Genomic DNA, 12,098 nt, shown 5'->3' on the forward strand with positions numbered 1-12,098 from the left:
ACTTCTTCCAAAATAGACTTGTTCATTCTTCTGGCAGTCAACGATATATTCAATATTCTTCACCAACCCCGTAATTCAAAGGCATTAATCCTTCTTTGGTCTTCCTTATTCATTGTCCAGCTTTCATATGCATATGAGACAACTGAAAATATCAAGGCTTGAGTCAGGCACAACTTAGTCCTCAAAGTGACATCTTTGATTTTTAACACTTCAAAGAGGTCTTTCGCAGCAGATTTCTTATGCAGTACGCCCTTTGATTTCTTGAATACTGCTCCCATGGGCATTAATTGTGGATCCAAGAAAAATGACTTCCTTGACAACGTCAATATTTTCTCCATTTATCATGATGTTGTTTATCAGTCCAGTTGTGAGGATTTTTTTTTTTTTTAATGTTGAGGTATAATCCATCCTGAAGGCTATAGTCTTTGATCTTCATCAGTAAGTGCTTCAAGTCCTCTCCACTTTCAGCAAGCAAGGTAGTGTCATCTGCATATTGAAGGTTGTTAATGAATCTTCCTCCAATCTTGATGCCAGATTTATATATTCAGCATACAGATTGAATAAGCATGGTTAAAGGATACAACCCTGACACACACCTTTCCTGATTTTAAACCACTCAGTATCCCCCTGTTCTGTTCAAATGACTGCCTCTTGGTCTATGTACAGGTTCTGTGTTAAGTGTCCTGGAATTCCCGTTCTTTGCGATGTTATCCATAATTTGTTATGATCCACACAGTCAAATGTCTGCATAGTCAATAAAACACAGGTAAATATCTTTCTGGTATTCTCTGCTTTCTGCCAAGATCCATCTGACATTAGCACTGATATCCCTTGTTGCATGTCTTCTTCTGAGTTTGGCTTGAATTTCTGACAGTTCCCTGTTGATGTACTGCTGTTTTTTTGAATTATCTTCAACAAAAGTTTACTTGTATATGATGTTAATGATATTGTTAGATGACTTCCGCATTCTGTTGGATCATCTTTCTTTGGAATGGGTACAAATATGGATCTCTTCTAGTCGATCAGGTAGCTCTCTTCCAAATCTCCAGGCATAGACTAGTGAACATCTCCAGTGCTGCATCTGTTTGTTGAAACATCTCAATTAGTATTCAATTAATTCACGGAGCCTTGTTTATAGCCAATGCCTTCAATGCAGCTTGGACTTCATCCTTCAATACCATCAGTTCTTGGTCCTATGCTACTTCCTGAAAAGGTTGAACATTGACCAATTCTTTTTGGTGAAGTGACTGTGTGTATTCCTTCCATCTTCTTTTGATGGTTCCTGTGTTGTTCAATATTTTTCCCATAAGCCCATTGCCATGGAGTCAATTCCGACTCATAGTGAGCCTGTAGAACAAAGTAGAACTGCCCCATAGACTTTCCAAGGAGTGGCTGGTGGATTTGAGCTGCCAACCTTTTGGTTAGCAGCCAATCTCTTAACCACTGCACCACCGGGGCTCCTTTTTGCCTATAGAGTCCTTCAATATTGTAATGCAAGGGTTGAAAGTTTTCTTCAGTTCTTCCAACTTGAGAAATGCCGAGAGTGTTCTTCCCTTTTCTTCTTCTAACTCCAAGACTGCATATTTCATTATAATAATTTACTTGGTCTTCTCCAGCTGCCTTTTGAAATCTTCTGTTCAGCTCCTTCACATGATCATTTCTTCCTTTCAATTTAGCTACTATATATTCAAGAGTGAGTTTCAGAGTCTCTTCTAATTCTTTTCTTTCTTTCCTGTCTTTTCAATGACTTTTTGTTTTCTTCATGTATGATGTCCTTGATGTCATCCCACAACTCATCTGATCTTCAGTCCTTAGTGTTTGATGTATCTATTCTTGAAATGGTCTCTAAATCCACATGGAATACACTTAAGGTCATATTTTGCCTCTTGTGAACCTGTTTTAATTTTCTTCAGCTTCAACTTGAAATTGCATTTGAGCAGTTGATGGTCTGTTTGGAAACCAGCCCCAACTTTTTCTGACTGATGATATTGTGCTTTTCCATCATCTCTTTACACAGATATAATCAATTTGATTCCTGTGTATTTATCAGTGAGTTTCAAGTGTATAGTCGCTGTTAATGTTGTTGAAAAAAGGTATTCGCAACGAATAAGTCCTCGATCTTGGAAAATTCTGTCATGTGATCTCCGGTGTCATTTCTATCACCAAGGCCATATTTTCCAACTACTGATCATTCTTCTTTGTTTCCAACGTTCACATTCCAACCACCTATAACTATCAATGCATCTTGATTGCATGTTTGATCAATTTTAGGCTGCGAAAGTTGCGAAAAACTTCAGTTACTTCAACTCTGGCATTAGGGGTTGGTGCGTAAATTTGAGTAACAGTTGTATTAACTGGTCTTCCTTGTAGGTGTATGGCTATTACCCTACCATTGACAGTGTTATACTTCAGGATAAATCTTGAAATGTTCTGTCTAATGATGAATGTGACACCATTCCTTTTCAATTTCTCATTCCTGGCATAGTAGACCATAAGATTTTCTCATTCAAAATGGCCAATACCAGTTCATTTCAGCCCACTAATGCCTAGAATATTGGTCTTTATGTATTCCTATTTTTTTTGACAACCTCTAGTTTTCCTAGATTCATACTTTGTACATTCCATGTTCTTATTATTAATGGATGTTTGCAGTTGTTTCTTCTCATTTTGAGTTTTGCTACATCAGCAAATGAAAGTCCTGGAAACTTTACTCCATCCACATCATTAAGGTCGACTCTACTTTAAGATGCAGCTCTTTCCCAGTTGCATTTTGAGTGCCTTCCAACCTGAGGGGCTCATCTTCCGGGATCATATCAGACAGTGTTCCATTGCTATTTATAAGATTTTCACTGGCTTTTTTTTTTTTTCACGAAGTAGCTCTCCAGTTCCTTCTTCCTAGTCTGTCTTAGTCTGGAAGTTCTGCTGAAACCTGTCCACCATGGGTGACCCCGCTGGCATTTGAATACTGGAGACATAGCTTCCAGCATCACAGAAACATACAAGCCACCACAGTACGACAAACTGACAGGCAAGTGGTGGCCTCCAAAGAATAGCATACAGAAATACAAAGGATTGTGCAAATACATGGGATGTATCAGGATCATAGGAGTTGTAGCATATATCCTGATTTTGAAACAAGAAAGTCAATTCTTCTAATTGAGGCCAGAATGATTGTTCTTTAAGTGAAAGATGATTTGCTCAATCCTCCCTAAGACCCAGCCGAGTCATTTGATGTCAGTTGCTCTTTTTTTCTATGTTTATGTGATCTTTCATAATCACTCAGAGCAAAATGGATAAGAGGATGTAAACCAGGGTGTGCATCTAAAACATGCATGTTTTCCTTTCCATATACATTTGGGTTTTGTAAGGTCTTGTAACTGGAAACAGACTAGATAAGAGTAAAATATATATTTATATCTAAGGTACTATCAGATCTCTCTATTTAATGTCCAAACCTCAAAGAAAAGTGCCTTGGAAAATAAAAAGCAATAATAACATGACCCATTATCCAAAACGAACACACGAGCATAGATCGCTTTCCAGAAGTTCGTGATTTCAGAAAATAAATGCAGACACACCCTTAAAAGAAGCACTGGGAAGGAGAAAAACTGGCCGTTTTCCCAACTCTCACTAAGTCCAGTTGGGCTGGATGATGACCAAGATCAAAGAGCCGAGAGGAACTGGCGTCTTCGGGTTGCAGGAAATTAGCCAACTCAACCACACCAAGCAAAAGCAAACTAAAAGTAAATATAGGCGAGTAATTGAATGATGCCTTTGAATTACGGTGTTGGTGAGGAATATTGACTATACTATGGAATGCCAGAAGAATGAACAAGTCTGTCTTTGAAGAAATACAGCCAGAGTGCTCCTTAGACTTGTGGATGACCAGGCTTTGTCTTGTGTAGTTTGTAGATGTCATCAGGAGGAACCACTTCCTGGAGAAGTACATCATGCTTGGTAAGGTAAAGGGTAAGGGAAAAAGAAGAAGACCCTGGACAAGATGGATCAACACAGTGGCTGCTGCAATGGACTGAAACATAGGCACGATTGTGAGGATGGAGCAGGACTGGGCACTGTTTTGTTCTGTTGTGCGTAGTGTTGCTATGAGTTGGAACTGACTCGATGGCACCTAACAACAACAATCAAATGCAAATAGCGGTGCTATTCACAAGACGCAAAACTTTTGTGTCCCCAAAGGAGAAATGGCTGGGTCTTCAACAGCATATATATAATCAATGGCAAAATCAAAATGTTTTCCTTTCCAATCTACAGCCTAAATAAACCTTTAGCTCCTACTGAGAGGAACTGGGCAAAAATCACCTCTTTGTCATTGTACTTGTCATACTCTCTGCCTTCCTCGCCTCTCTTCACTGTGCCTCAAATTACTTTGTCTCTGATCTTGTTTCTAAGTAAAATAAGATATTTTCGAAGTTGGGGGAATTCTCTCCAGAGCAGCAAGTGTGCCTAGTTCCACTGTTTATGGCGCCTTCGGTGGAAGGTCGTCTCAGTTTCCACAGGTGTGATTTTCCAGTATACTGGTATTTCCATGAAGAGCATTGATAAGACCACTCCTGACTATAGGGAGACGGACCACTCAGGTACCAAATTCTGCTGTTTTCACAGTTAATTCCTAACCAACTGGTTGCTGTCTAGTCCATTCCACCTCATGGGGACCTCATGTGTGTCAGAGTAGAATTGCGCTCCATAGGATTTTCTGTTGTTGATTTTATTTTCGTTTTTGGTTTGTGACTTAGGAGACACCATGTGTTACAGAGTAGTACTTCTCCATAGGATTTTCTTGGCTGTAATTTTTATGGAAAAGATCCCTCATGGCACAGTGGTTAAGCACTCAGCTGCTAACCAAAAGGTGGGTGGTTTGAACCCACCAGCTGCTCCATGGGAGAAAGATGTGGCAGTCTGCTTCTATAAAGATTTCAGCCTTGGGAACCCTATGGGGCAGTTCTACTCTACACTATTGGGTTGCTATAAGTCAAAATTGACTGAACCGCAATGGGTTTGGTTTTTGGTTAATCTTTATGGATGCAAATTGCCAGGCCTATTTCTTCCTAGGTGCCACCGGGTGGGTGAGTTTGAACCCCCAACTGTTTGTTTGGTTACCAGCTGAGTGCAAACTGTTTGTGCAGCCCAGGGACCTTGTTCCGAAGGGTTTTCATGGCTGACTTTTTGGAAGTAGATAGCCAGTGTTTCTTTCTAAGGCACCTCTGGGGGGGACTAGATCCTCTAACCTTTCAGTTAGCAGCTGAGTGCTTAACTCTTTGCACCACCCGGGAATTCTAACCAATTCTTACCTTCCTTTTATTCCTGTTATTACCTGCATACTAACAGAGAGGTAGATTACCATCCTGCTCCCACCCCAACACACTCCCCAACCCCACACCATCACAGACTTGAAGAACAAAGATTAAAGACTTTCCCCCCACCTCCACATTCACAGTATTATAGAGGGATAATATCAGAACGGGGTCTCTGGGTAGGGAAAACTATGAAAATGAAAGCCTGGTTAAGGATATAAAGAGAGAAAAACAAAGGAGGATAGTGCTTTTCAAATTTTGTTCCCTTTAAAAAAAAGCTATATCTGTTATATTCTTATAGAGGAAAATGTAGAGCAAAATACAGCAGCATTTAAAGGATTTCCTCTCACCATATTTTCTCCGGTCCCTTAATTGTTTTAAGCTTTGCTGAGTACTTTGCTCACGGTCCCTAGTGCCTTGATTTGCATCCCCCTCTCTGGGTAGCTGTTGGCCGGGCTGGCAGCTGTCTCAGTCGGATTCTGGCTGGGAAAGGTAAGGATCTTTACTTTACTGTTTGAAAGACTGGGAGAGAAATGTTGACTGGCTAAGGGGGGGTATAGATTTAGTTCCTGTATTAAGGGTTTTCAGGAAGGTTCCCCAAACTTAAAGGAGTCTCCTAAAGCCGTGTTCTTTAAAAGGAAGCAGAGCTATTAGTTACTTATCCCTTCTGGAAGGAGAGAATCTGCAGAAAGCTGGTTGCTTTGTGGGTGAGGTTTTGCATTTGGGGGCAGGTGTCCCTTGAAGGATCTCCATAGATGTTTAATACATTAAAGGCATTATCAGGAGGAAAAAAACATTCAAAAACGTTGGGCATTGATCACTAAAAATTCCATTTGAATTTCAATTTGAAGAGTCAGTTAAAGCTGCATGTCAGTGGGTAGTGATCCCAAAACCCACTGCCATCAAGTCAATTCTGACTCATAGCGACCCTTTTGGACAGAGTAGAACTGCCCCCATAGGGTTTCCAAGGCTGTAAATCTTTATTGAAGCTGACTGCCCTGTCTATACCCCTCAGAGCGGCTGGTGTGTTCTAACCGCTGACCTTTAGGTTAGCAGTCAAGTTCTTAACCACTGCACCACGAGGGCTCCTTGGTATAATGACAGGTATCTATTTTTCTGGTACAGTCTCTGAATTATCCCAAAGCTTTCTACTTGTTTGTATGTATTTCTAATAGATCAACTGTTGGGTCATAGCCTGGAGACATGTATCTGTGTATCTAGGCAAATTCTCAAATGCTATGAAAGAAAAATAGGGGGAACCAGGCACCTCAGAATGCTGAAAGAAGCTTTGTAAGGAGCCCAGGTGGCACAAGTGGTTTGCCATTGGCTACTAACCCAAAGGTTGATCGTTCGAACCCACCCAGAGGCTCCACCAAAGAAAAGGCCTTATGAACCGCTTCCTAAAGATTATAGCCAAGAAAACCCTGTGGAGCAGGTCTACCCTGCACATGTGGGGTTGCCATGAGTCGGGGGTCTACAATGTCCCTCACTGTAGATTTGGCCAAGGGCACATGCCTCTTGTCTCTCTCCGGAAAAAATTCGATTCATTAAACTTTGGTTTTGGTAACAAGGGAGCGTATATACTCTTCAACAGGATAAGGTGGTATGCAGAACTCGAGAGGGGTCATGAGGTAACATTTTTGGAAAAGTGGCCCATGCCTAGGAAGCAGAGCAGAATTGCTCCCAAAGGCCACGGCTCGGGGTAGAGAACTGCTGCTCCTTCAAGGACCCCCCTCAAGGATCTCCCGTTTATGTGGTCAGCGGCCCCCAACATAACCATCTTCCCAGGGCAACATTGGCAAATGCTGAAATACCCTGGCTCTAAGTTTCCCTGATCTTCAACCCCAAGTGACAGCACTCCTCAGGGATGGCTGGCTCTTTAGTTCCCACATATGAAAGGTGAGGGTCATGGCAGCTGAGGTTCTCTAGATATCCACCACCCTCAGCAGCTGGGACTCCCAGACTTTCGACTTCATTTTTCAAAATGAAGACGCCCTCTCTCTGCCTTCCACTCTAGAAAAAGGACTTCCGTGCCCTCTCCCTTTGTGACAAAATTGTCAAGGTATTGTCACTAGACAAGGCTGGAAAGAGTGGATTATTGTAGAGCAGAGGGGAGATGTCTGAGAACATTGAGCCCTCTACCAGCAATCAGAGAAACCTAACAATAGGAGTGTAAGAAAGAAAACTGGCTCCTCCAATATTTAATCTGGATTCCTAGATTTGCTGCATTAATTAAAAGGGATCACTAAAACTTGAGCAGATTTTAAAAGGGGGGCTGGATGAGTTTTAGCTACAAATGTGTAACCAGTAACCAATTGCCACTGAGTCAATTCTAACTCATGGTGACGTCAGAGGCATGGGGAGGAACTTGTAATTGTGTCCCGGTATTATTAATTTTTTCCTCAGAAAGATAACTATGTATTTATGTACTTCAAGTACTTTAAAATTTCATTATGTGTGTATTTATGTGTTTCAAGTACTTTAGGATTTCATATAGCTTGTCTGTTAGAAGCAAAGACCTATAAGGCCATCATGGGGGGTAGGCAATAGAGCTTTAGCTTTCCTGTTTCAGAGTGTGACGTGTCATATCATACATGTTATAAGTTTGAAGTACCTCGTTCCTGAAAGCAGCAGCAGAATCAGCATTACCTGGCAGCTTGTTACAGGCCTATTCAATCAGAATCTACATTTAACAAGCTCCCCAGGTGATTCAAGTGCCCATTGAAGACTGGAGTTCAAACCTAGGGTTTCTCTCTTTCTGTGTGAACTTTGACAGGTCTCTTAACCTCTCTGAGCTTCCATTTCCTTCTTCATAAACTTAGTGAGAATTAATGTGGATGTGTGTGCATTGCTTAGTATCGTACCACGCCCATAGTAGGTGCTCTGTAAATGGTGTCGACGATGATGATGGTGATGATGATGGTGATGGCGATGATGATGATTCCCACATTGCCAAAGTTACTTCCTAGCACAAGTAGCCACAATCCTTTTCAAATGAAGAGGACTGGTTTTCCCCCTTCACCACAAACATTCGCGTCTCCCACACTCATTCCTAAACAAAGTTAACACCAAACCCTGGGATTTTCAGCTTCAGATGGCCGTCACACAAATATAAAGAATACTCAGAAAACCTAGGAACATGGATTTTCTGCTGGCTTAGAGGCTGCGTTCAGCTGCCCGATGACTTCACAGCTGTTCCTGCCGCCCTGGAGTGCCTGTCCCCTCGGCTGGGTCCCCTCAGCTGGGTCTGCAACGCTGACTCGGGGATTTTCTTCTGAAAATGCCTGATGGGCGGGAGGAAGATCTGGAGGTCGGCTGGGAAAAAATGAGTAATGCAAAGCAGCCTGCTTAGTCAAGGCTGCAAGAGAAAGAAAAGTAAAAGCTGGGTCCCATCTCTGCGGACTCTAAAATGATCCTGACTTATCATGTCACCAAGCAGAGCTGGGGAAGCCAACACTCGAAATCTGCTGGCAAAGAAAAGTTCGAAGGGGGAAAAAAAATGACAGGGAGGGACAAACCGGAGGAGGAGGGAATAAATAGAGAGAGGGAGGAAAAGACAAGCGTCATTTAGAAACAGAGGTAGGGTGGAAGACAGCACTCCAGGATCCCAAACCAAAGCGTGTGGAAGAGTATTTTTCTCTCTTTTCTTTTCCCCAGAGGAGATCCCTATCCTGTCATTTTATTGGCAGAAGCGCAGTTGCAGGCTCTTTTCCCAGAGGTTGACCGAAGAAGCTCAGGAACTGCTGTTTCTTCTCTGCTAAGACAAGTGGTTTCCTTGGTAATGGATTGCTTCTCTCTGAGGGGTGTGTAAGAAGTGTGGAGACAGAAGCTTCGTTTTCAGGTTAGACCGAGTCTTAGTTTTGGGGTGAAGATTCTTTTTCAGACATAATCTCCAATAGCCTTTTATTGGTCTTGCCAGTATTTAGGGTATCACTCAACAGCAGTGATGAAGACGGTTGGTGATTAAAAACTACATGCAGATAGGCAGTTCTAATAGTTACCTTGCACAGGGCATGGTATTTTGACCTCCCTGTGCAGGGAAGAGCCAGTGAGGTTTGATCGGGGGCTAAATTTGCATGCATTTGGATGCTTAATATGTTTTTAAGAATTAATCTAATTGACATAGTTCCGCATATCTTTCTTTAAACTCGTTTGGTAACTACGACTGCTCGGTGTGTTGAGCAGCCGGATCATGTTTTGAGGGCTGACGAGAGTGATCTGTGTGTATGAGGGGCAGATAAGAGCATTTACTGATTTCTCACAGACCACGTTTCAACCAGATGCTTTTGATTGAGAGCCTCAGGTTTGATCCTGAAATTTTCAGGTCTGAAATACACGGAAAGGAGCATCGTAGCAAGTTTTGTGCATGAGAGTATGGGGAGGGAGGAATGAATTTGTCAAATTTTACTGAAAATTTAGCAAGTTTATTTTTTGGTACCCATAACATCAGAATTCTTTATTGAGTTTAATAGAAAATTTATGAATTGACAGCTAATACTCAAGCTAATAAGGACTGATCTTATCTTTAACATAAGAAGGCACAAAATTGTATCCTACCAAGCTCTTGCGTCTTTTCTTCTCCTTTCTCCCTTTCCAAATGACTCGGAGGATATTATCACGTTTTGGATCACAAATCCCAGCCTTGTTATCACTGAATTTTTGCTGAACTGCCCACCACCCCCTATTAAGTGGATAAAAAGGTCCCAGAGTGCATGTTAGCCTGTGTTTAATAGTGACACAATAAAGATGCTAGCTAATGGTCAGTTGATGGAGGAGAGTAGCATTCGTACACTGGCTGCTCGTCTTGACATTGATTTCCTGTGCAGTGAATGGGTGATAGTTTGGAAAGAATGTAGGTTATGCATGGCAACATTGGCGGAGTCTAAGTTGCAATGAGGTGTGGAGCTAACTATCTAAGGGTTTGTTTATAGCATGTTCTCCTCTTCAGTGAGGCTGTCTTTAGATTGGGGTTCAGGCTTTTCTGTGTGTTTAGCAGAAGGAGAAGCATTAGACAAAGCGGAAGAGCTTGTAAAACATTTGCAGACCACAAAGGTATATTCAACTCTGTAAAGTACTTCCTGGTTTTTATATCTTCCTTTATGTTTATCGGCTTTATCTTGCTTTTTGCCCAATGCAAACAGAATGCAACCAACTGGAAAAGAAATAAGTAAAAGCTGATTTGCACATGCATCCATGCCTTCTGGAAAAGAACATTGTGATGAGTCAGGGTCAAGTCCATAGCAGCTGGTTTAGGATTCCGTGGGTGGTGTAAGGGGTTAAAGTACTCTGTTGCTAAGTGAAAAGTTGGAGTCCACTCAGAGGCACCTTGGAAGAAAGGCCTGGTGATCTAGCGCCAAAAAACCAGCCATTAAAAACCTATGGAGCACAGTTCTACTCTGACACACATGGGGTCGTCATGAGTTGGAGTCGATGCGACAGTAACTGGCTTTTACTTCTCTCTGCAGTGTCCATCCTAATGCATTTAGCTGATATCTCTGTCTTCTTCTCTGCAGCTTTCACCCTGGTGAGGCCCTCCAGATCTAGTCTCTCAACCCAGCTAGGAAACTGCTGTAAAAAATGACTGAAGAGCCCATAAAGGAGATCCCAGGAACCCCAAAGCCTCCCAAGCCGGTGACAATGGAGAAAAACTCCAACGGTGAAGTGGTGATCACCATGGTCCCCCTGGTCAGTGAGATTCAGCTGATGGCTGCTACAGGGGGTGCCGAGCTCTCCTGCTATCGCTGTATCATCCCCTTTGCTGTAGTGGTCCTCATTGCAGGCATAGTGGTCACCACTGTGGCTTACAGCTTCAATTCCCACGGCTCCATCATCTCCATCTTCGGCCTGGTCATTCTGTCATTTGGACTTTTTTTGTTAGCTTCCAGCGCCTTGTGCTGGAAGGTAAGACAGAAGAGCAAGAAAGCCAAGAGACGGGAGAGTCAGACGGCTCTCGTGGTAAATCAGAGAAGCCTGTTTGCTTAAGATTGAGTGAGACCAAATGGGACGTGTGGGCTGACAAACCTGCTCTAACTTTTTCAGTCAGTTTGCCCAGAACCATCATGTGAGAGAATGGACTTGGCATTGGAGTGGACTAGAAGAATGGGGATGGGTTGGGACATTGGGAGTTGGAGGGGTTTCTCCCTTCTATAGATTGACTTATATCTACTTTAATGACAAACTTAATCCTAAGGGCTATTTTTAAGACTGAAAAGTTAGCTTTCTCTTGACATTCAATATTTGGAGGCGAGGGGGCCGTGGAAGATGCACACTATTAGGCAATGTTTGGTTAACCTTGAAAAGTAGCCAAGAAAATAATCAGACGGTCTTGGCACACCAGAGACCTGCCTCCAAAAAAAAAAAAAAAAACCCATGCTCTTAAGAAGTTGTATCATCAAAATGTTCTGCTGAAGGTCTAAGTTGCCTTGGACTTTGCATCCTTCTACAAAACTCTGTGATAATTTTTCCTTTTTTTGTCAATAAGCTGATTCTCTGGCATTTGTTTTTATGTTTTGCTTTCAGTAACTCATCACTGGTGGTACTTTTCCTTGAAGAATAAACTAGTATTTTTTTATATTTTAACATTGGACAGTTTTAGATGATTGTAATAATGTGTCAGAAGTAAAAAGTAAAAGATATAGTTAAATGGTATAGCTACTAGATGACATGGGGGGTTAAATTAATATTAAAATAATCCAATATAGCACTTTTGATGATTTTTATATAAAAGTTTAATGTATATTTCATTCAAAATAATAAATACTCAGTGCTGCTAAAACTTCTTAAATG

The 12,098-nt window shown here is 41.8% G+C and overlaps 1 protein-coding gene across 4 annotated transcripts; it reads left to right on the forward strand.

Annotated features, from left to right (window-relative positions):
* Nucleotides 1–5,718: 5,718 nt before the first annotated feature.
* Nucleotides 5,719–11,644, forward strand: TMEM100 (transmembrane protein 100). 4 transcript variants are annotated; one of them, XM_049860200.1, is made up of 3 exons: nt 5,733–5,804; nt 8,970–9,153; nt 10,826–11,644. In XM_049860200.1, exon 3 carries the CDS (start codon nt 10,890–10,892, stop codon nt 11,292–11,294), a length of 405 nt encoding a protein of 134 aa, XP_049716157.1. In that variant the 5' UTR covers nt 5,733–5,804; nt 8,970–9,153; nt 10,826–10,889; the 3' UTR covers nt 11,295–11,644. The 4 variants fall into 4 exon arrangements, with proteins under 4 accessions (XP_049716161.1, XP_049716157.1, XP_049716159.1 ...); XM_049860202.1 differs by lacking the exon at nt 5,733–5,804 and adding an exon at nt 8,037–8,622; XM_049860204.1 differs by lacking the exon at nt 8,970–9,153 and having other exon boundaries at nt 5,719–5,804.
* The last annotated feature ends 454 nt before the right edge of the window (nt 11,645–12,098 follow it).

The sequence above is a fragment of the Elephas maximus genome, chromosome 19, assembly GCF_024166365.1.
Source record: "Elephas maximus indicus isolate mEleMax1 chromosome 19, mEleMax1 primary haplotype, whole genome shotgun sequence".
Classification (NCBI taxonomy): domain Eukaryota; kingdom Metazoa; phylum Chordata; class Mammalia; order Proboscidea; family Elephantidae; genus Elephas; species Elephas maximus.

Bases quoted from the DNA above. Each gene is read 5' to 3' on its own strand.
- TMEM100 (XM_049860204.1), top strand. From the start codon at position 10,890: ATGACTGAAGAGCCCATAAAGGAGATCCCAGGAACCCCAAAGCCTCCC.